This window comes from Papio anubis, chromosome 11 (assembly GCF_008728515.1).
Source record: "Papio anubis isolate 15944 chromosome 11, Panubis1.0, whole genome shotgun sequence".
Taxonomy (NCBI): Eukaryota; Metazoa; Chordata; class Mammalia; order Primates; family Cercopithecidae; genus Papio; species Papio anubis.
In genome coordinates, this window is record NC_044986.1 from 33,095,326 (window position 1) to 33,120,492 (window position 25,167).

Consider the following 25,167-nt stretch of genomic DNA (forward strand, 5'->3'; position numbering starts at 1 on the left):
GATCCTTTGGGGAAGAAGAAGAGGTAAAGTTGGTTGCTAGGAGGAAGTAGGTCAGGAGAAGGTAGAGGGTACCTCTAAAGGGTAGGAAATGACTGTAATCTACCCTTAACGTATTTCCTAGACCTTTGGGGTATGTATCTAGAGTCCCTTGGGTGATTGTCTAGGAAGGTCATTGCCCCACTAGTAAAGTCTATCATGACATGATACCACAAGGATGAGTAGCACCCTTGGTGTTCAAATCAGCACTCCAGAGGAGCTCCCTCTTCCTCCATCTTCAACTTCTGCCTCTAGGAACCAACCCCAAAGACATGCTTTGCCGGGGCCAGTTTCCTCAGTTTTTCTGGGAAAGAAAGGAAAGGGAGAAGAGGAGAGAAAGCATTCAAGATTCCTGGGGAGTCTGGGTCAGCAGGTAGCAGGGGAGGAGCTGTGCAGAAGAGAGGGGCAGCAGTGGGCAAAAGGGCAAAGCTTTGGCTTTACCTGGGCCCTGCGTGTCTGAGAAGGGTTCTTCCAGCGCCTAAGGCTTGATAGGCTAGGTCAGACATTAGGGCTGCTAAGAAAGGGGAGGAGGAACACCTGTTCTCGTCCTAATCCAAGGAAGATCAGTAGCTCAAAGCCTGAGTTCTCAGTCAGACCTAGGTGTGGCTGCGAGGAGGCTTCAAACAGCGCCCTAGGAGAGCACAGAGGAATTGGGGAAAAAGGCTGGAAAGTGGCAAGCTTCGGAGAATTTGCAGTCTCTCCTTCTCAGGATCCCTAGGTCTGCAGCGGGTTCCCCTTTCCCTAGGTTCCACAATTACTGGGGTCTCTAAAAGAAGCCAAGAACCGGTGGGAAAAGGAGGGGGCAGAGGAAACGCTTAGGGTTTTCTCCCGGGTTTGTGCGCAGCGCCCCCCCGCGGCCGCTCTGCGCGGCTGCAGAAGTACTTGGTGACCCGCCGGCGGCACTGCTCGCAGCGGACTGCGCAGCACCAGTGGAACTTGCAGTTGCAGCTGGACACGGTCTCGGCCCGGCGCTCCTCCACCGCCAGCCCGCAGTCCCCGCAGAGCCGGCGGCAGCTGCGGCGTTCCCAGCGACCCAGGGCCCGCCCGCGCCTCAGGCACTCTCGGCCTTCGGTGCCCAGCAGTCCTAGCGTTTTGTTCTCCAGGCAGTAGTCCGGGGAGTCCTCCAGGTGCACTAGCTCCCGGGTGGAGATGGAGCGAAAGGTGTCGGCGATGGCGCCGCGGCCGGCAGCGCTGTTGCCAGCACCCTGCAGCAGGTCCACCTTGAGTGCTGCGTGGTACTTCTCCTTCAGGTGCGCGCCCACCTCGCGGAACTCGGGCAGCTGCAGCCAACAGGTCTGCGTGGTGCAGCTGCCAGACACGCCGTGGCACTTGCACGTACGTTTCATGGTGCCCTTCACTGCCTGGGGAGAGAGCTAGGAGTGAGAGACCCGAGCTTAAGCGCGTGGCGAGTTTAACTGCCCCTGCGGGAGTTGCGAGGAGTCTAGTTAGTCTACTGGACCAGCCCACTTGGTACCTTATTTTGCCAGTCTTTTAAATGAACGGAAGAGTTGTCCACACCTGGAGCTCGTAGTGGATGGAGCCAGCAGCTGCCTATTCCCAAGGGCTGCGGGACTCACCTTGCGGCCAGCCTCGTTGTTGTGCAGGTTCATGGCTGCCCGTGCATCCTGTCCTGTTTCCAGGGCATCGACAAACTGCTTGGAAATCGCCTCTCCGAAGCCCACATTGTCACTGCAGCCTCCCCACAGCCAGCCTTGGCCCCCTGGAAAAGTGCAGGGGGAGGACAGGTCATTAAGCAAGCGGGCGCAGAGCCTCCTGGGCTGCTGTTTCCAACTGGGTTCGGGGTGGGGGGTCCAGGATAGGAGAGGATTAAGGTTGGGCGAGTACCCTGTATCCAGATCAGTTGCCGTCTATATTTGTTTTTGCCACCTTTACACGCCCACTTCCAGGTTTAGCCAATCCCCTGCTCAGAGCTCAATGACGTAAGTAGTTGCCGAGTGGATTCTTTGCAAGGCGCCAGGACACTCCTCTGCCAACAGTGCCTCTACCCATGGGCAGAGGGTGCACGTGCCCTGCTGGTGATTGAGGTCCAGAAGGGACAAAATGGTGCCAAAAAGATGAGGAAAGCTCAAGCATTGAGTGGGAAAGGGGTACAATTGAAATATGGAACAATGATGTTGGAAATTGGTCAGGAGGGCACAGGATTGGAGACAGCACTGGAGGTAAAGAGTGGAAAGTAGACGGGGATAGGCAACACGGAAGGAAGTTCCCCTTGTGTTTGAGAGAAGCAACAGAGGAATCCCCAGAGTGTTGCTTCTTTATTATTATGTTTAAATTAAGGAAACTACTCAATGGGACAAGAAGGTCCTAAGCTACATTTAGCCTGGCTTGTCATTGTAGGGCTTGGGATCAAACTCGTTCACCCATCTTCCGCATGATTTTCTTCATATTTAGAAAAATACAGCTCTTCTTCACCCCCACTAGGCTTTTCATTCTTTATGTGAATTGAGCTGGCCTATGGTACCCATCCCCACATTACTACTCACCCAGTTGCCCATTGCGGGAGTCATCACAGCCACAGTTATCAAAATCTCCAAGGCTGCAGTTTCTAGTCAGGGTGTACATGACTCCAGCAGAACTGATGGCATGCACAAATGCTGTCTCCCGATTAGCTAGCAGGAACCAAAAATCCAGAGTTAGAGGGAGGGGTTGCAGCTTAAAGAAATACCACACATGCTACCTTTCTTTAATAACCATCATTATATCCTCTTTCCCTAGCTCCATCCTATTTCCCCATCTTTATTATTATTTTTTAACTTTTATTTTTTGCAGAGAGAGGGTCTCACTATGTTGCCCAGGCTTGTCTGGAACTCTGGGCTCAGTCTTCCTACTGCGTCCTCCTGAAGAGCTTGGGATTACAAACTTGAGCCACTGTGCCTGGCCTTCCCATCTTTACAGTGTATCTTACCCTCTTCCATGGTCTGCTCCATCCCTGGAATTAGCCCTACTCTTCTCACCTCCTGTCATTTCAGGTCACACATTTTATGACCAGGTGACTAGGGTACTGTTGACACACATGATTGTAAATGATTTAGGTTGGAAAGAGCCTGAGGAAGAAATGGGGAGGGAGATGAATCTGAAGGCTAGGTTGTAAAGAACCCATGCCCAATTCCTCCTGGAACACTGGGGTCTAAGAGTCCTGTGCAGTTAGTCTTGAAAAGAACCTCTGATTGGCAGCTCTTTCATTTACTGGCATGGCCACTCTTTATCTTATCTTCTCCATGGGAATCTGGCCTCCAAGTCACTCTCCACTTGCCCAGTACCTCTCTGCTAAGGAAGGGGCTAACGGGTATGAGAAATTGTGACCCATGCCTACCTCCTGATATTACTTACATTGTGAGGAGACCTTTAGCCAACTGGGAGGCCAAGGATGGTATGGGATTGGGAATAAGGCAATATCCATTTGTTGAGCAATGAGAGTGTTGAGAAAGAAAGAAAAAACTCTATAGGTGGGAAAAAGGAAGTAGAAAAGGAAAAGAGAAGATCCTGGAGAGGGAGATGACCTAAGAGAAGAGAGCAGGTGAGGAATAAGTGTTTGGAGGAGACAAGGGACTATCCCTGGGACTCTAACCTGTAACCAGGGGGTCCAGGGAGCTGTGGCTGAAGCTTTTCTTACCACTGCGAAGCCCACCATGGCTGGACAGCTGCAGAGCTCTCTCAGGGCAGTTCCAGCGGTCCCAGGCAAACTGATACTTGCATTCTTCAATACCACTCTGGGCACCAGCTGCCACACTGCTGGAGTAAATCAGGTAAGCCTGTAGGGACATAGGGGTAAAAACTCAGACTGAACTTAGGAGGAATACCCTAAACTGACCAAACACCTCCCTTCCTACTCACTCTCCCATCCCTCCAAAATAATGATGGAGTAAGCACTTTAAATATGCTGTCTCATCTGACATCACAGATAACCTGTGAAATAGGCACTATTTTATAGATTAGGAAACCGAGGCTCAGGGAATGAGCTAAAGTGATTTCCCCAAAGTCGCAGAGCTAGCAAATGGCAGAACTAGAAATGAAACCAGTTTTATCAGACTCTAGTCCCTGTCATCCTTTATTCACCTTTATTCATTAAACTATCCTGCCTCTCCAAAATGAGCCCAAATCACACAATTCATGAAATTTAAGCAGTTCTCGTCACATGACCATCTTAGAAAATAACATTTTGGAACTGAAAATGCCCATGAATGTAAAGATCATGTAGTACAATTCCAGCATTTTAAACATGGGAAACTGCATCCCACCACGGGGCACTGAGAAGGATGTGTGACTTTGCAGCCTGACACCTATAAAAGGCTGTTGACTTTTATGGCTCTGGAAATTGTAGCCATAAATTCAGAATTAGTGCTCCTGAGTTCTTATCTTGGCTCTGACAATGGCTTGCTATGTGGTTTTAGATGTGTCCCTAACACCCTCTGGGTCTCAGTCTTTCTATCTGTAATATATACAGCGTAACAAAAGATGTGGATATGATGAAAAATCTGTATTTATCATCTTTAGTCAACAGGCTAAGATTAGTGAAATCCGTATCAATTAAAGGAATTTGTTCTTACTTTTGGACCAGTCATCAGGAAATTGTTCACTGACCTATAAGAGAAAAAACAAAAACAGAATATAATGCAGAGACACCAACTTGTTTCTGCTTCCAAGAGTGGTAAGAATTACTTCAGCACATGTAATTAATAGGAAGAAAGGGCAACTAGTTTTACCCAGGAAACACTGTGCATAACAAACCTACTAAAGATAGTTTACAGCCTGGTGGGGTGGCTCATGCCTGTATTCCCAGCACTTTGGGAGGCTGAAGCAGGCGGATCACTTGAGGTCGGGAGTTCGAGACCAGCCTGGCCAAACATGGCGAAACCCTGTCTCTGCTAAAAATACAAAAATTAGCGGGGCACGGTGGTGGACACCTGTAGTCCCAGCTACTCAGGAGGCTGAGGCATGAGAATCACTTGAACCTGGGAGGTGGAGGTTGCAGTGAGCCGAGATCATGCCACTGCACTCCAGCCTGGGCGACAGAGCGAAATTCCATTTACACACACACACACACACACACACACACACACACACACACACCCCTTAGTAGAAAAGAACATTAATAAAAGTAGTATAATTTCCTTGCATTTTTAAAGCCAGGTAAAATTTCTAGTACCATAAACTTGATAGTAATGGTTGCTGATTATTCTGCCATGAAGTGGGGAGAGAGCTAGCATTAACTCCTGACTCTGTTCCTTATGCTCTACTCTCAGTATTTGATGTTGATCTTGTTAAATCCTTACTGTCTCAGGCATTATTATCTCTATTTTGCAAATAGGAAATCTGAGACTCCAGAAAAGTTGAACATGTGTTCAGGCTCACCCAGCTAGTGAGTGAGTGAAGCAGGATTTGAATCCAAGTTCATCTGACTCTATGGGATGTTAGAAGGATACTTCTCTAATTAGGAAGAAGTAAACAGTGGAATCTCTCTCTAGGGATTGAGTCATAATTAAACTCTAAAAATAAGTCATCTGACTTGGGAAAATGGCTTGGCTGCCCCTTTTAAAGCTAAAAATGGGCTGGGTGCAGTGGCTCACGTCCGTAATCCTACCACTTTGGGAGGCTGAGGTGGGTGGATCACCTGAATCCAAGAGTTCAAGACCAGCCTAGGCATCATGGCGAAACCCAATCTCTACTTAAAAAAAAAAAAAATAGCTAGGCATGGTGGTATGTGCTTATCATCCCAGCTACTCAGGTGGCTGAGGCACAAGAATCACTTGAATACTGGAGGCAGAGGCTGCAATGAGCTGAGATTGCACCGCTGCACTCCAGTCTGGGTGACAGAGTGAGATTCTGTCTCAGAAAAAAAAAAAAAAACTAAACTAAACTAAAAATGAACTTGCCATATGACTCAGCAATTGCACTCTTGGGCATTTATCCCAGAGAAATGAAGACTTATTTTCACTCAGAAAGTTGTACCTAGATGCTCATAGCCACTTTATTCATAATAGTCAAAAATTGGAAACTACCCAATGTCCTTCAAAGGGTGAATGGTTTAGAAAACTGTGCTACATTCATACCATGGAATATTAACAATAAAAGGGACTGGTCTGTTGATACATGCAACAACTTGGATGAACCTGAAGGAAGTTACGGATGATTAAAGTCAATCTCGGAAGGATACGTACTGCATGATTCTATTTACATAACAATAGTGAAATAATATACATTATATAATTATAGAGCTGGAGGACAGATTAGTGGTTGCCAAGGATTTGGGATGGGGGATGGATGTGGCTATAAAGAGTAACATGAGAAAGTCTTGGGGGGATGGCCAAATGTCTTGACTATGGTTATACAAGGCTACACATGCCAAAATTGCATAAAGCCACACACATGAGTACATGTACAAACAAGTGCATGTAAAAATGGTGAAGTCTGAATAAGCTTCATGGATACTGTACTAACACTGTAAGGTGTTCACACTGGGGAAGGTTGGGGCAAGCGTACATGCGACTTCCCTGTACATTTCTTCCCTGTACATGTCTTGCAAATCTATAATTATCTAAAAATAAAAAGTTAAATATATATGTACATACACACATGATCTGCAGGGCTAGAGACTTGGAGAATGACTTCAGTATAGGCATTTGAAAATCAGAATCTATTATCTTTCTTTTTCCATTATAATGTGAGGAAGTAATGCGGGAATTATTATGTATTGTTCCATGAAATCTGGTGTACCCCTGCAATTCTGAAGGTCAATAAGATGCTGAACATCACCAGAAAGGGGATTGGAAATGAAATAGACCAAGAAAGTTTAGTCTCTTGGCAGGCCAAAAGAGCTTGACTGACTCTCTTCATACAAAACACGTACAACACCAAAAATGTGAGTAGTTTTTGAAAACCAGTATTAACAAACTAAGAGGCTGCCATATGAGAAGATGAAAAAGATTCTAAACGAGTTGTAATAGAATTTTAGAAAATCAAAATTACTATGAAGTCTAGCAAAACTAAGGCCTATTTTTTTTTTTTTTTTAGACAGAGTCTCACTCTGTTGCCCAGGCTACAGTGCAGTGGTGTGATCTCGGCTCACTGCAAACTCTGCCTCCCGTGTTCACGCCATTCTCCTGCCTCAGCCTCCCGAGTAGCTGGGACTATAGGCACCCACCACCATGCCCGGCCAATTTTTTTTTTTTTTTGTATTTTGGTAGAGACGGGGTTTCACCGTGTTAGCCAGGATGGTCTTGATCTCGTGACCTCGTGATCCTCGGCCTCCCAAAGTGCTAGGATTACAGGTGTGAGCCACCGCGCCTGGCCACTAATGCCTACTTTTTAAAGCTTGGTAGGCAACGTTAAGTCAACTGAAAAGAAGCACTGGTCGGTCAGGTGTAGTAGTACCAGCAAAACACAAAATAAAATTCAGATGACTTAAATGAATTCACAATTTCCAAAGCTGTTATAGGTTTGGAGATGAATTTCTGATCCTTAAAGACATGTCAGAGGAGTCAGTGAAGCCGCTTTGCCTTGGGGAAAGGGGCCTGAGCTTGTTCTGACTCAGAAAGGCATTTTTTATGTTAGGAATAATGTTCAAAGATTTGGACATTACCAAGCCTGACATAGCTAGTTCCCATTTTCCTTAAGACAGAAATTATCAGGAAAGAAAACAAAACAGCAAAGCAAATTGAGTGACAAAAAGCTTTGCCATAGTCAGGGTGAAGAGTCTTCCTGTGAAAGGAGTCTAAATCAGAACTACAGGGAGTGATAGACAGAGATTCTAGAGAATTATTTCCTGGAAGATTCTACAATATGCAAAGATTTGTATGATGTCCTGGTCTAGCCCAACTGATCAATGAATGAGACTTAATTGAGCACCTGTCATGGAACAACACTATAGGCCTTATTTGGACAACATTCCTTTAAAGTGATACGTGTTTTTGTTTTGTTTTGCTTTGTTTTGTTTTTCTGAGGCAGAGTCTCGCTCTATCTTGCCTAGGCTGGAGTGCAGTGGTGCGATGTCGGCTCACTGCAGACTCCGCCTCCTGGGACTTGTGTTTTTTTGTTTGTTTGTTTTTTGAGACGGAGTCTTGTTCTGTCTTGCCCAGACTAGAGTGCAGTGGCATGATCTCGGCTCACTGCAGCCTCCGCCTCCCAAGTTCAAGTGATTCTCCTGTCTTGGCCTCCCAAGTAGCTGGGATTACAGGCGTGTGCCACTATGCCTGGCTAATTTTGTAATTTTAGTAGAGACGGGGTTTCACCATGTTGGCCAGGCTGGTCTCGAACTCCCAACCTCAGGTGATCTGCCCACCTCGCATCCCAAAGTGCTGGGATTACAGGCGTGAGCCACTGCGCCGGGCCGACTTGTGTTGTTAACCTCCGAGTTATTTGCAGACATATTTGAACCTTATGGCTGGCTTATTCATATCCAAAATATCCTATATTAAGAAAAGACTCATCTGGGTGCGGTGGTTCACGCCTGTAATCCCGGCACTTTGGGAGGCCAAGGTGGGCAGATCTCGAGGTCAGGAGTTTGAGATCAGCCTAACCAACATGGTGAAACCCCATCTCTACTAAAAGTACAAAAATTAGCCGGGCATAGTGACGCATGCCTGTAATCCCAGCTACTTAGGAGGCTGATGAAGGAGAATCACTCGAACCCAGGAGGTGGAGGTTACAGTGAGCCGAGATTGCACCACTGCACTCCAGCCTGGGCGACAGAGCGAGACTCCATCTCAAAAAAAAAAAAAGAAAAGACTGTCCTGTAGTGAGTACCAAAGGAGGAGGATCTTGTTCTTGGTCAATGAAACAATGGCATGGTTTCCTTTTGGAAGTAAAATATAGATTTCAGAAAATATAGTGAGTTGTGAGAAGATGCAAAGAGAACCAGAAAGGAAGGAATTTAAGTGTTTGTATGGGTGCCACCTAGGGACAGTTATGTGATTGAAGGAAAGATGCTAACAAACATTGAAGATGTAAATTTAAGATATAAATTTTAACAAATGGAGGCTGCTATGTAGACAGAACATGGTAAAACCATTATACTCCCAGATGAAGGTACAAGCTTCCCATTTCCCATGAGGTTGTACAGTTGCTGACACTATTACCCAGATTCAGGACCATTCAAAGAGTTCATGCCTTCCTGAACCCTCCCACCTCTTCTCAGATGTTTGCTTGAACTCTAGGCTTGCATATCCAACTGTATTCTTGGCACCTCTCCTTCAGTGTTTAATATGCATCTCAAACTTAACATGTCCAAAACTGAACTCCTGATCCTTGCTGCCACCACCCAAGCCTACCCCTTCTGTAGTCTTTTCCATCTAAGTAAAAGACTGTTCCTCCTAGTTACTCAGACAAAAATCATAACGAGTCACTTTTCTTTTTTGTTCTTTTCTTTTTATTTGAGACAGAATCTTGCTCTGTCGCACAGGCTAGAGTGCAGTGGCACCATCTTGGCTCATTACAACCTCTGCCTTTCAGGTTAGAGCAATTCTTGTGCCTCAGCCTCCCAAGAAGCTGGGATTACAGGCATGCGCAACCGTGTCCAGCTAATTTTTGTATTTTTAGTAGAGATGGGGTTTGGCCACATTGGCCAGGCTGGTCTCGAACTCCTGACCTCAAGCAATCTGCCCACTTCAGGCTCCCAAAGTGCTGGGATTACAGGCATGAGCCACCATGCCCAGCCAAGAGTCATCTTTGACTCCTTTCTTTCTCTCACATCCTGTTTCAGTCTGTTCTCAAATCGTGCTAGCTCCAACTCAAAATATATCCAGCATCTAACCAGTTCTCAACACCTTCGCTGTTGTCACCCTGGCTCAAGCTGTCATCTCTTCTCTGGATTACAGTAAAAGCCATCTGATTGACCTCCCTGCTTCTGCCTTTATTCTCCCAAATTCTATTTTCAAAATGAGTGGTCTGTTTAAAGATTGATACCTTTAAAATACAGATCAAATGTTGCCACCTTCTGCTCAAAATCCTCTAATAATTTCCTATCTCACACCAAACAGAAGTCAAATTCTTACCATGGTTTATAAGCTCCTACACAATCTGGCCTCCATTTATGCCTCTGACCTGATCTGCTGCTTTCCCCTCACTACTCTTCGCCAGCTGTGCTGGTCTCCTTGTTGTTTCTCTCACCCACCAGGCACTCTCCAGCCTCGGGGTCATTGCATGTTCTCTGTTCCTGGAATCCTGGAATGCTTTGTACTCAGATATCTACATAGTTTGTTCCTTCACCTACATCAGCCTTTTAATCACATGTGTCCTTCTCCCTGAGGCTTTCCGTCATCATCCTGTTTAAAATCGCAACTCCATCTCCCCCATCCCCTTTCTCTGCTTATGAACACTATATGCTTTACATATATATTTATTTACTGTTTGCCTCCTCCCACTAGGCTGTAAGCTTTATTAAGGCAAGTTTTTTTTGTTTGTTGATTGCTCTATTTTGTTCATCAAATATTACCAGTGCCTTGAACAATGTCTGGCAATAATAAGCATTTAATGATGTTTATTAAATGTATTTTAATGTTTGTTGAATGAACGAATGCAGGAACCCACATTTAGGGGTGGTAGTAGGAAGAAATATCGTCTGAGAAAACTCTAAAGGAGCTGCTATCTAGAGAGAGAGGGGGACTTCCTCATTTATGTGCATGGTTCTAACAATCATGATTAAGTGATGTCTCCCAAAGCCTTAATTTCAGCCCTGACTGCTTTCTTGAGATCCAGAGCTGCATTTCCATGTGAAAGTTAGATTTCTCTACTGGGAATGTTTCAAATTGTGAAGACGGTTTATCTAAAAGCTAACTCATCTTTCCTACCAAACTAGCTACTTCTCCTGACTTTTATTATTATTATTATTATTATTATTAATGGAACCACCATTTTGCCAAGTCTCTACCAATTTGCTGTCATCATCCAATAGGTTACCAGGACTTATGTGTATTGTGCCTCTCATACTTTTTGCTTATCAGCTCCCTCTTTTCTACTCTTACTGTCACAGTCTTAGCTGTGATCTCCCACCTAGACCACCATAGAAGTTCTGACTTCTCTGCTTACATTGTTTACCCCCATTCCAATCCAGGTATAGTCTTCAGCTAGACCAATCTTCTGAAAGACTGATTCTGATGTCATTCTTCTGCTCAAGAATCTTCCACAGTTCTCCAACTTTTGGTACTCAAGACCCTCCATAATCTGACTACATAACCTTTCCAGTCTCGTTTCCCATTAAATATCCCTACTTGTCCAATCCTCTATTCAGGCTGAACCAGTTGCTATTCCTGGGCCTCCATGCATTCATGCCTCTGTACCTTTGTTCGGCTGTTCTGCTAAATCTCACCTATTCTTAGTATTTGCAGCCAGTGGCTCTGGGGCAACTGGATATACACATACAAAAGGATTAAGTTGGATTGTTATTGCACAACATACATTTATTTAACATTGCAACTCCCCATCCCCTTTAATTAACTCAAAATGTATCATATACTTAAGTGTAACTGCAAAAACTATAAAACTCTTAGAACAAAGGATGCGTGTAAATTTTTGTGACATGGGGTTCGGCAGTGGTGTTATAGCTATGATACCAAAAGCACAAGTGACAAAATAAAGCACAGATAAATCGAACTTCTTCAACATTAAAAACGTTTGCACTTCTAAAAACACCATCAAGAAAGCAAAAAGATAGCTCACAGAATGGGAGAAAATATTGGCAACGCAGTGGCTAGTGTCTGTAATACCAGCACTCTGGGAGGCTGAGGCGGGCAGATCACTTAAGGTCAGGAGTTTGAGACCAGCCCGGGTAACATGGTGAAACCCTGTCTCCACCCAAAAGTACAAAAATTAGCCAGGTATGGTGGTGCACGCCTGTAGTCCCCCGCTATTCGGGAAGCTGGCAGGAGAATCGATTGAACCCGAGAGGTGGAGGTTGCAATGAGCCAAGAATGTGACACTGCACTCTAGCCTGGGCAACAGAGCAAGACTCCATCCCAAAATAAATAAATAAATAAATAAATAAAATTTTTAAAAAATCAGCAAGGGACTTGAATAGACATTTCTCCAGAGAAAATACACAAATAGCCAATATGCACATGAAAAGATGCACAATATCACTAGTCATCAGGGAAATATGAATTAAAAACATGACAAGGATTTGCACCCACAAATATAGCTAAAATAAAAAAGACAACTGTTGGTGAGGATGTGGAGAAATCATACATTGCTGCTGATATTGTAAAATTGTGCAGACACTTTGGAAAATAGTCTGCCAATTCTTCAAAAGGTTAAATATGAAGTTACCATATAAGCCAGCAATTCCACTCCTAGGTATATACTCATGAGAATTGAAAACATATGTCCAACAAAACTTGTACATTTATTTTCATAGCAGCATTATTCATAATAGCCAAAAAAAAAAAAGTCTATCAACTGAGGGGGGGGATAAATAGAATTTTTTTTTTTTTTTTTTTTTTTTTTTTTTTTTTTTTTTTTTTGAGACGGAGTCTCACTCCGTTGCCAAGGCTAGAGTGCAGTGGCGTGATCTTGGCTCACTGCAACCTCTGCCTCCCAGGTTCAAGCAATTCTGCCTCAGCCTCCCAAGTAGCTGGGATTACAGGCGTCCACCACCATGCCTGGCTAATTTTTGTATTTTTAGTAGAGCTGGGGTTTCACCATGTTGGCCAGGCTGGTCTCGAATGCCTGACCTCAGGGGATCCACTTGCCTCAGCTTCCCAAAGTGCTCAGACTACAGGCGTGAGCCACCACGCCCAGCCCTTTATTTTCTTGTCTTTTTTTTTTTTTTTTTTTTTTTTTTTTTTTTTTTTTTTTTTTTTTTTGAGACGGAGTCTCGCTCTGTCACCCAGGCTGGAGTGCAGTGGCCGGATCTCAGCTCATTGCAAGCTCCGCCTCCCGGGTTCACGCCATTCTCCGGCCTCAGCCTCCCAAGTAGCTGGGACTACAGGCGCCCGCCACCTCGCCCGGCTAGTTTTTTTGTATTTAATAGAGACAGGGTTTCACCGTGTTTGCCAGGATGGTCTCGATCTCCTGACCTCGTGATCCACCCGTCTCGGCCTCCCAAAGTGCTGGGATTACAGGCTTGAGCCACCGCGCCCGGCCTTTTTTTTTTTTTTTAAATGTAAACAGGGTCTTTCTCTGTCACCCAAGCTGAAGTGCAGTGGTGCCATCATAGCTCACTGCAGCCTTGAACTCCTAGGCTCAAGTGATCCTCCTGCTTCAGCCTCCTGAGTAACTGGGACTACAGGTACACATCACTGTGCTAGGCTAATTGTTTAATTTTTTGTAGACAGGATCTCACTGTATTGTCCAGGCTGATCTCAAACCCCTGGCTTCAAGCACTCCTCCTGCCTCAGCCTCCCAAAGTGCAAGATTACAGGCATGAGCCACCATGCCCAACCCATAATAGAATATGTTTTGATCATAGAAAGGAATGAAGTACTGGATACATGCTACAACATGGATGAACCTTGAAAATATCATTCTGAGTGAAAGAAGCCAGACACAAAAGGTCATAAATAATATGATTCTATTTATATCAAATATCCAGCGTAATTAATCTCATGGAAACTGACTAGATTCACAGTTTCCAGGGACTGAAGGGAGGAGGAATGGGGAGTGAATGCTAATGAATAAAGTGTTTCTTTTTGGAGTGATTAAAATGTTCTAAAATGGATTGTGGTGAAGGTTGCACAAATCCATGAATTGGCTAAAAAAATCATTGATTTGTTAAAGGGTGCCTTTTATAGTATGTAGATTATATCTCAATAAAGCTATTATTTAAAAATCTCACTTATTCTTGAATAAGTACCAGTGCAAAAGCTACAACCAGCACGCCTTGAAGCCTCACAGCAAGTTCTCTCTGTTTCATATGAAGGTTTCCCTTTCCTCCTTTATACTCGACTATAAGTATGGGCTGCCTTAATTATCTCTGTATACCCCCCAGTTCCTAATCTACTACTTTGAACATAGTAAGTGCCTATAAAAGTGAATTGAATACAAGGATTTTGAAATAAAAAAGATAGATCATCAGATGCAGCAGATAATGTAAGGAGAAAAAGAACTGCAAAAAGATTTTGAGAAATATAAGAAGTCTGTGGCAAGCCAGTGCTCCCACTAATTTTTTAATGTAGTGAGCAGATGACTGTGCTACATGAGCAGATGATCATACTACAAGAGTATTAGAGAGTGAACACTGAGCATATGTACACAGAGGTTAGTGCTATAATCAAACCTTTAGCAAAGTTAATCTGACACACTTAGTGCTGTGTATAATTGTTGCTGTGCTTCACAGTAATTAGGCATAAGTGGTAAGCGATTTACATAAATCACTGTGGTTGTGCTTTTACACTGCCAAGTCAAAATTTTACAATTGTTTCTTCTCCTTGTGTTAGCAGTCCAGTATACATGTGTGTATACGATACAATATAAAGTTTAATCATATCATGTAATAATAACTAGCATTTATCAACTATGTAAGGAACTCTCCTAAGTGTTTTACCTGTATCATCTTTTTAAATTTTCAGAGCAACTCCATGGGGTGGATACTCTACTTTTCATTGAGTGTCTATTCCATGCATACCAAGTACTTTTATTTATTTATTTATTTATTTATTTATTTATTTTGAGAGAGGGTCTTGCTTTGTTGTCCAGACTCAAGAAATCTTCCCACCTCAGCCTCCCAAGTAGCTGGGACTACAGGCACATTCCTCCATGCTGGCTAATTTTTTTATTTTTAGTAGAGATGGGGTTTCATCATGTTGGCCAAGCTGGTCTTGAACTCCTGACCTCAAATGATCCACCCACGTTGGCCTCCCGAACTGCTGGGATGACAGAGGTGAGCCACCGCGCCCGGCGTATTTTTATTTTGTATTTTTCGTAGAGACAGGGTCTCATTGTGTTGCCAGGACTGACCATGTACTTTTAAGTGTTTTACGTATTTTAAGTTCATATAATGATCACAATTATATAAGGTAGAAATTATTATATCTTTCATTTTACAGAAACAGAGACTGAAACATAGAGTGGCCACCCAGCCTCATACAGCTAGGTAAGTGGTGAAGCCAGGACTGGAGCCTAGGCAGTCCTACTCTAGAGCATGCACTCTACCTGCTGTGCTTTTCTGCAGCCCGTATTTCCCTTGCTCTTATTCCCACTGTCTAATCCAGGACTCCTAATTCCTGAAAAATCCTTGGTAAATATTTCTGAGCGGCCTAAGTGATGTTTTGCACACACTCATGAATACACTCAGTTAACTATCACATCGTCTCTGCTAATTTTTTATCCTTTCATTGCACCAGCCTACTGCTTCTATGTCCACAAAAGAACCACATCTGCCAGGGCACAGGCCCTGCTTTGTCTGGGTAGCATGACATCTTCCGGGCACATTTTCTAGGCACTGTTGTTGTTGCTCACACTGGGTTCTGTGTATAAAAGAGTAGGGAGAAACAAATACTAAAGGACACTGTAGGCAGAGGTGGGGAGGGGATACAGCGTATGGCTTCATGACAGGGATATGTTTTGAGAAATGTGTCATTAGGTGATTTTGTCACTGTGCAGACATCATAGAATGTACTTACACACACCTAGATAGATAGCCTACTACATACCCATGCTTTATGGTAGAGCCTATTGCTCTTAGGCTACAAACCTATACAGCATGTTATTGTACTGACTACTGTGGGCAATTATAACATGATGGTAATTATTTGTGTATCTAAACAAAACATAGTCCGGGCGTGGTGGCTCACGCCTGTAATCCCAGCACTTTGGGAGACTGAGGCGGGCAGATCACCTGAGGTTGGGAGTTCGAGACCATCCTGGCTAACACAGTGAAACCCCATCTCTACTAAAAATACAAAAATTAGCTGGGCATGGTGGTTTGCACTTGTAGTCCCAGCTACTTGGGAGGCTGAGGCAGGAGAGTCGCTTGAACCTGGGAGGCAGAGGTTGCAGTCAGCCGAGATTGCACCACTGCACTCCAGCCTAGGTGACAGAGTAAGACTCTGTCTCAAAAAATAAAATAAAATAAAAAATAAAAAACAAACATTCCGAATATGAATCAGCAGAATTTTATGTTTTCCTCTTACCACCCAGGACTTTCATCTTAGTGCCCTGTGATCTTGTTTTGTTCTGCCTCTCATCACTTTCCCCACAAATCTTTACGTAATACTTCTGACTTCTCCCCAACCTTTAATCCCATCTCTTAATGTCCATAAAATATCTCTGAGTCATCAGCTGGGCATGGTGGCTCACGCCTGTAATCTCAGCATTTTAGGGGGACAAAGTGGGTCAATTGCTTGAGCCCAGGAGTTTGAAATCAGCCTGGGCAACATAGTGAGACTCTGTCTCTACAAAAAATAAAAATAAAAATCATAATAAAGATGGAGAAATGGGATGGAGCTCAGAAAAGAGGATATAACGATGATATTTTTAAAAGGCAGTGAGACCCTGTCTCTACAAAAAATACAAAATTTAGCCAGGTATGGTGGCACACACCTACAGTCCCAGCTACTTGGGAGGCTGAAGTGGGAGGATCACTTGAGCTAGGGAGGTCGAGGCTGCAGTGAGCCAGGATTGTGCACTCCAGCCTGGCTGACAGAGTGAGATCCTGTCTTTAAAAAAGTGTCTCTGAGTCATGAGGCTCAATTTGGTCTACTTTAGGAGAGAGACGTCTGATTACTGAAATTGGAGTGCTGGCCCAGGGGAAAGGAGAAATGGTAGTGAATGAATGTGAACTGTAGATCTTCTCTATCTGAAGATTTAGCACAGAAGGCATATAGGGCAAAGGATTAAAGGCTAAGGGGAGGATATGGAGTAGGGAAGCTGCCTGGGGCTATAGCTGGCAGGTGCTCCAGTGATGCAGCTTTCTCTTTGAATTCTGACAGCAGCTTTTCACTCCATAGAACTCTCAAGATGCCATGGGCTGCGGAGAGCCCAAAGATAGCTCTTCTGAGTGAGTTTCCTTGTGACTGTCTCTGTTCCACAGCATCCACATGTCTGACCTGTAGAACACACGTGCACGAGCAGACACAAAGGTATGTTCACACATGTGCCCCCACACACAGTTACATAGAAAGTAGGTCTTACTAATAACTGTGAAATACTATCCCATTGGTCCCCAAATTTTCTTCACTACTCTTATCTGATAATACCTGAGGGTATTTGAAATCGGAACTATTCACTGTACAATTTGAGAGAGTTAAGTTTAAAATGCAAATATTTTTCAAGGGTGAAAAGCATGACTAATTCTTGCCCATTCCAAAGTATTGAAATCAGGCTTTCCTATTTAACTAGGGGAAGGGATTAGGAGGGAGAAGTTACAAGGTATCTGAAGTCTTAAAGGGAAGAGAAGTATTCAGACTTTCAAAATCAGATTTCCTCTTACTTAAAAATACGTCAAGAGGGAACAAAGCTGGTATCAGTGGAGGGATCTATTTAAGTATGGCAATAGAACACAAGCCAGATTGCACAGAGTGAAGAGTTATGACATGAAAGCAGCTAGTGCTGACTCGTTGGAGGAGGACGGCATTGAAAGAAAAAAAAGAAAGGAGAAATGATTGCAGTGGAGATTGGGGCCAAAGGAAGGTATTTTTCAAGATGAGTATAGAAAGAAAACTTCAGGAATGCGTAGCTTTTGGTCATATTCCCATAATTATTTCACCAAATTAAAGTCCATTTCTTTCTTCAGAGGCAGTTCAGCCCTGTAAAGCATTCTAAAAATGTTTTTTATAAATGTGAATTTTTTATATAATAATGCAGTGCCCTAAACTATGAAAAGAGAAAACCAGTCTCGTAAGCCAATTGACAAAAAAATTTTTTTAAAAGTTAAACAGGTCTGACAGTCTTAACAGTAGTCCTTATATTAAAATGTATATTAAAATCCCACATTATCGCAAATCCAGCCCTTGCCAAATGATTGTTGGCAAAGGCCATGTCATAGCCCACAGGACAACTCTATACCATGGATCTTTGCAAAAGAAGCTCAGGCAGATTCCTTCACAAGTGAAGCACAAATGTTCGGGGGATCATCTTTTTCCCTGCAACTGATATGTCATTTGCATTCCAGGATATTTTATAGAGTGATAGGCTATCTTCCCTGTCCTCATTTCCTTCCTTCTTTATGTATTGTAGTAAGCGCTGCTGAGAAACGCTAAGCTACAGAAAAGCACTTCAGCACTTAGCATCTGAATGAGGACTGTGGCAGGGATAAGCTATACTCACGCTCCTTTCCTTGGTCTCTAAGTGAGAGCTGCTAAGGAACAGCTCAAGCCACCATTCCCAGAAAGCCTGGGATCACGGGAACTTTTTCCGCAGTCATTATGGAGGCAGAGAATTCCATTTTGTTTTCTGATCTTGTTGCCTTGGTCCCTGCAGTATAGACTCTAGAAAACATTTGTGTTCTCAGTTGCATCGATGGAAACAATATCAGTTTATATCAGTATCAAGAAGGTAGGTGTACATGGTAACTCTAAGAATTATCCTGTAAAACAACTAGGTGAACAGTTTAAGGTTGGAAAATTGACAGGCTTTGGCACTTTAGTGCCACTTTTACTGCTTAATGGAATTAAATCCAAATAGATGGTAAAATGTTCTCTCCTCAATCTGATCCAACCATCAATTTCTACTGCCTTTGCTAATCAACCACAGCTCCAATAGAAATAAACTCAAACATGTATTTGAATGACTTATTCCCTTTTGCCAATTTGTGTTCTTGATCTTCTCCCAAGGGCAATGGGAGAAATGTACAATGTTCCCCAAACTTCATTCTAATTACTGGCCTGGGTCTCTCAGACAGAGGACACATAATCCTTTTGCTATCCCTCTTTTTCCTATTTTGAACCATGGTGGTACTTGGAAGATTTAGACTAAGAGAATATGCAGTTAAAAATGCTACAGAAAGTATAGGTAAAACGTGATTGGTCAGAGATTGATAATGGTTGAAGCTGAGTTATTGGGATTTGTTATATATGCTGTTCTCAACCTTTGTAAAAACATGTTTTTCCCTTAATGTGAAAATTTTAAAACAAACCCAATTATTCTGAAAAGCAATAATCTACAGAATCTGGGCTCCACCAGATGCCTTGGATTAAGGTGAGGAAATACCAGACAGGATAATGTGGACAATCTATTGGGTCACTACTTAGTGTCCTGGATATTGGTAAGGAATGGAACCTTCGAAGTGTGGTACGATAAACCTAGAGAACCTGACTACAGAAAAAGGACTGAGATTTAGAGCAACAAAAGGTAATTGCCATTTTGAATGAAGGGGGAAATTCCTCCTAATGTAGGATGGTGTCAGTTTGGCCTGGAGAGTGTAAGAATTTCATCTATGGAGCTGCATAGAAAGACTGACCTATTGGCCCCCTTATAGGGTCTTATTGGGACTACTAGAATATAGCCCCATAATGTGCTGGTACCATAGGATGCTGAAGTTGCGAAAACAACCTATTTTTAAAAAGCGAGTTTGGACTGGTCAGATGATGGTGAATTTAAATGATCCCCTTATGATCTGATTTTCTCTTGGCGTGGAGAAAACTCTAACCTAAGAAGCATACAGAGAAATGAAGTGATCAATAACAGGGGCTTACAATAAAGATTGAGAAAAACAAACCATAAAAGTTTGGCTTATAATGAGACTGAAGCGTCTGTCCACAGTGGATGGTAGTTTGCGTTGAGAGGTCCTGGGAGTGCAGGTATATTTCAAGTGGGAGGCAGTGGGGAATGTTATTTATGTGACCCAAGCTCAGGGTTTCCCCCAGCTGTTAACCCAGCCTGATCTTTTACTGAGTAAAAAAAAAAAAAAATCCACTTTCTGAAAAATAAAGATTTATCCTAAGAAAAATTATATTGACTTTGTTCTCTAAACCATATGAATTCTCCCCCACTTTTCTGATGAAAATAGACAAGCATCATTGGAGCCCAGAAAAAAAGGAATTTTATTAATAGTCCCAAGAGATAATAGTATCACCCGACATAGAGCAGCATTAAACCAATTTTCCCAGCTGGGGAAAAAGGAAAAAAAAAAAAAAAGGAATATATTTCCATGGAAGGAGAGGGTTTGGATTAAAACTCCTTTTCTTCTGGTCCTTTTTTAATGCCCCATTTGTCACTGTGTAGTAGCACACGAAGGAGATCCTTCTTTGTGTCATATTGTCATCCACCAAAAACTAAAACTAAAACGAAGATGCATCTTAGAGCATCCTTGTTGTCACTCACACAAACTGGTCTCATAACAAGAGCTGTAATGAAGTGTCTTTTCCCAGGATCCTCACAGCCTTTGTTGTTGTTAATAATTATAATAATAATAGTGATTGTCTTTCATGACAAGAGAAATAGAGATTCTGGAAGGAAACACATAGGGCTCAAGTTGTGGAGGCCTTCAATGATAAACCTGGGAATTAAACTCCTCTGGTTATGTCTCAGAGCCCTCAGACCTTCCTACAGTGCAACTGCTGATCTAGCCCACCTCAGAGCTACTCCACAAATCCCAGCTTTTTTTTTTTTAATGGATCAGGCACTTTTTTTTTTTTTTTTAATGAACCAAGGATGCTATTAAGTGACTCTTTTATACTGGCTATTTTTTTTTTTTCCAGATTCCAAAGCAGTTCCTCACACTTTACTTTTTATTTCTCTAACTTTGGATATTCCCAGCCTCTTTGAGGATGAGAATCCTCCCCTATCGTGACAGTTTTAGTGGATCCTCACTTGATCATATATGGTTTTTTAAAATCTGTTAGTGGGAAAAACTCAATATGGCAAAATCTTATGACAGAACCTCAGTATGAATTCAGTAATTTTTAAATGAGTTTGTATTTTATTGTTCATAATATACACCTAAGAGTAGTAGCACATAGTGTGGAGATCAGGAGTTTCAGCTTTATGCAATGCTTGGTGAGAATATGGATTCAAAGACCCTCCTCCAATAACTGATTCCTTTGCCAATCAGGAGTCCCACATGTCATCATCAGATGAGATTTCAAGAGCCATAGAAAGGTTACTCTAAAACATGCATGTAGAGGACCAAAAGATGATGTTTTTCAAAAGCTGCCTTAAAATCCAAAGATTTTAGACAAATTCTTGCCCTACTGCAGAAGAGAAATGGACCCTGTTTAAATTCCTGCTGCAGACCTTTGGAAAGAAGTAGAGGTGGTGACTTCTGCTGAAGAATGAGAGCAGAGCTCTAGTTTACTTCTGTGTCCCGGGGCATCCTTCTGATTTGGTGACTGAGTTAGGTGGGGAGAGAGTGAGAAATGAACAGAACTGGGTAAGACTCACTGTCATGATGACATATCATTTGGAGTAAAATGGGGCCAACCAGTTAAGGTAAAACACTTTCTAGGCCTGCTCATTCCAGATGAGTAAGTGCATTGGAAGGAAAATCGAATTGGTTCATCTCTGGCCACCATTATAATCATCATCATCTGCTTGGCTTATCATACATTCTCAGTCTCTTTCTTTGGAGCCATAAGGATTAAGACAAACAAATTCAAAGAAAAGAATTTTCTCAAGTTACTAAAAGTTCTCCTTGAAAGTGTCCCAATTATAAAAAATTGTGGCAAATACTTTTCAAAGATATCATCTTGGACTGATTTACCTAGTAAAACTGCATATTATAGGTGAATGCCATCATTATTCTCTCCTTTTCAAGCCCAGGAATTTCTGTTGATGGACTCTTTTAGGCAGTAATTTCAGGCAGGCCTACAATTGAACAGCCAAGCAGAAATTGTGGTTCTCTATTTGTTAAATGCTTTTGAGGTCCTTACATAAAAGGTTGATAATGAAGTATTAAGAGAAACATTTCAAAGGCTATGGTTGGTCAAATTTCTCTGCATGGCATAAAGGGGAAGATGACCTTATGCAAAACCCTGATAGTTTCATTAGAAGCATAATCAAGATTTAATGTTAAATTTAAAAATCACTTTTCAAATCCCACCACAAACAGATTCTTGGTGAAGTACAAATGTTTAATTTAAATTGGGGCTTATAGGAAAAAGCAATTAAAATCTAATTGTGTTATAAAGGAGATTTGTACATTTTCTCCTCAAAGTCAGGCAAGGCGAGAAGGGGTTCTTAAACCCTGTTTTTTTTTTTTTTTTTTTTTTTTAAATTAGAACTTTCTTTCACGTCTCTTTTTCCTTTTTTCTTTTTGAATCCAGACACTTGAATTTGGACAGACAAGCAACCCAGCCACCTTTCAGTGTGGCTGTGTCAGTATCGGAATGAAATGAACATGACCCCCTCCAGCAGGGAAGGGAACACACAGTAAAGGTATTTTTTATAGAACAATTCTTCACACCGCCCTGGTGACTAGGGAAAGGAATCTCGTGTTTCTCTTTTGCTGATACTGAATCAGCTGAAGAATACCATGAACATCAGTAGAAGTGCTCTGAAATAGTCTCCTCTCCCTTTTGTCTTTTTGTTCTCATGAAGGGGAGAGAAGAGAGACTTTTTTTTTGAACGTTGAAATATTTAATTAAAACGCCAATTAAAAATGGACTAATTGGTGGTTCTGCTTATAATCAGAAATGTTGCAGATTATTGTATTAACTTGCAAATAGTTTTATGAAGTTGGCATACTTCTTATCAACACTTCAATAAAGACAGCTACACTCATTTACGATAAAAATATGTTTTCAATTCTCAAAGGAAGCTTATCTCAGCAAAGAAATTTCTTTTCTTGCTTCCTCAACAGTTTATGTAGCAATTGGATTTATATCTTTGTTAAATAGATGGTCAAAATGAGAACTGATGAAGAGACAGACTGAGCTCGTATCTGAACTGGAGAGAAACTCCAAACACCCTAGCAACCTGCATTCTGTATGTTATTGTGTACTGGTGTATTTGCTTATGAACAGTTGCATGTATAGATAGTTTATGTGGTTTCCAAGAGCTAAATGAGAATGGAGATGATATTCTTTAGCATTTGTGTTTATAATTTACAAAGCACTTTCATATACATTATCTGATTTTCTGAACCATTTAGAAATTTTTGTAAATTGAACAAATTAAATAAATTTCTCAAGACCTTTAGATTTCTAAAATATCTGGTTTCAAACATGTTTGTTAACCCAATGCCCGCTTAGTGGTTCAAATAAAATTTTTTATGTCTAGGAAATGAGAATTTGAGCAATTACTTAGAATATCCTGAAAAAAAAATAAAGTCAGAAAGTGCAAAGTAAGATCCCATTGAATTTTGTCTCCAGACTTTACCTCAAGATCAGATTCAACACACGGTAGAACTTGCTTTGAACTACCTTCCTCCTCTCTACAATGCTGACATCAGGATTTCGTGAAAAGGGCTGCTGTCCATTTTCCCTCAAATCACTTTGGGGGAATATTTGTGGAATAGCAATTTATAAAAATAGGAACCCCCCTTCCCATCATTTAGTCCTTTATTGGTAGGGGTCCTAAAGGTTCACTAAAATCAGCCATAAATTTAGGAAGAGCCCTACCCCATAGAACAGTTTTTCCTAGGAGAGATCTCAAGGCTTCCTACATTTCCGGAAATGAAATGAGCTTTACCCAACATATTACATACACTTACCTATTCCCAGCTCCAGGTAAGAGTCCAGGTTACTTACCAGCTGTGGCTGAGTTGGAGGACACAGGTGAAAAGAGAGATGTACACAGAAGGCTTTGAAAGAAACATAATCCTCTGGAGTAACAGCTAGAGAAAATTCCAAAAAACTGGGAGATGGGTAAGCAAGGTGGAGAAATATTCTCCTCGGTGGCAGTGGGATGGAATTCTCAAAGCCCAACTTCCTTGGTGTGTAAGCGATCCCAAACAGAGTTAAGGGGAGGTGAAATGGAGCTGCCAAACGTCCAAAGACGAGATTATCTACTTAATTAAAGTTTTTTTTCCCCTCTAAGTCCTTCAGCCAATCAGAACTCAAGTGCCAGAGAAAGATTGAGTCGATCAAAAGAACACTCCAGGATCCTCCCAGACAAATGCAGAAGAAGGGGACCAGGAGAAAGAGGACAAAGAAAGAAGCGGGGGGAAGAGACATAGCAAATCCCCTCCACACAATCAGTGCGTGGAGTCTCTTTCCTCCCTCTTGCCTATCCCCTCCCATCACACCACAACCTTTCCCCACCTATGCACACTTACACACAGACACGCACACATACACACACAACACACACACACAGAGCCCGGTCCCCAGAAGGGATCCAGAAGGGACTGTGCTTTACTGGTTGTCCTTTGTAGCACTTTGAGACTGAATTTGCATTCAGGATAGCTTTTTTTTTTTCCCCCAGAAAAAAATACACTAGGTGCAGGTGAACCTCCGCCCTCTGATTTGAGAATGTGGGGATGCAGTCCTACCATCTAGTGTGTTTTGTCTCTAAGTTAGAAAGGCTAGAAACTTCAGGAAGCCTGATGGTTGTTTCTTCCTTTCAACTTTTTCATCACACAATTACTTACCGAATACCTATTTTATTCTCGACACCACCCTAGGCATTGTGGAAATTTTTAAAAATCAAAACATAATTTCTGTCCTAACGACATTTACAGCCTAGTAAGGTGACAATAAAATAATGCAGTTTAATAAAGTATTAAATAGCTACAAACTGCCTATTATAGTGTAGGCTTATTTAGGGGAGGTTTTCTGAAGAAGGTAGAATTTGAGTTTTGAAGAAGGGAAGAGATTTCAATAGGCACACAAAGGTGACCTCAAAATCCCTACTTTCTTAAACTCGGGTGGTGGAGCCAGGAGGGCACCCAAGCCCTTGCTCACACTTCTCTGGGACTCTGCTCCTTCTGTTCTCTAGAGGAGGGTGGCCTCAGCCACAGCGCTGGGGATCCTCAAAAGGCTCCAGACTGGTATCTATGTGGCCATATAGCCCCATCTTTAAAAAAATGTCAATTGACTTTTGTGGGTACATAATAGGTATATATATATTTTTGGAGTACATGTTCATGAGATATTTTGATACAGGCATACAATGAATGCATGATAATCACATCAGGGTAAATGGGTATCCATCACCTCAAGCATTAGTCCTTTGTGTTACAAACAAGCTAATTATACTCTTAGTTACCATGTACAATGAAATTATTATTGACGATAGTCACCCTGTTGTGCTATTGAATACTAGGTCTTCTTCATTCTTTCTAACTATTTTCACACCTTCTAT

The 25,167-nt window shown here is 42.3% G+C and overlaps 1 protein-coding gene across 1 annotated transcript; it reads right to left on the minus strand.

The window, feature by feature from the left end:
• Nucleotides 1-475: 475 nt before the first annotated feature.
• Nucleotides 476-24,966, minus strand: WNT8B (Wnt family member 8B). The gene is made up of 6 exons (XM_009215156.4): nt 23,613-24,966; nt 4,605-4,638; nt 3,671-3,809; nt 2,541-2,666; nt 1,614-1,756; nt 476-1,397 (listed from the first exon to the last, which is right to left on the minus strand). Exons 1-6 carry the CDS (start codon nt 23,678-23,680, stop codon nt 852-854), a joined length of 1,056 nt encoding a protein of 351 aa, XP_009213420.2. The 5' UTR covers nt 23,681-24,966; the 3' UTR covers nt 476-851.
• Between the last annotated feature and the right edge of the window lie 201 nt (nt 24,967-25,167).

Excerpts from the sequence above, each read along its gene's own strand:
- WNT8B (XM_009215156.4), bottom strand. The coding sequence starts at position 23,680 with ATGTTTCTTTCAAAGCCTTCTGTGTACATCTCTCTTTTCACCTGTGTC. Across the intron at positions 3,810-4,604 it reads TCCTGATGACTGGTCCAAAA|GCTTACCTGATTTACTCCAG; the intron begins GTAAGAACAAAT and ends ATGTCCCTACAG. Across the intron at positions 1,398-1,613 it reads ACAACGAGGCTGGCCGCAAG|GCAGTGAAGGGCACCATGAA; the intron begins GTGAGTCCCGCA and ends CTCTCTCCCCAG.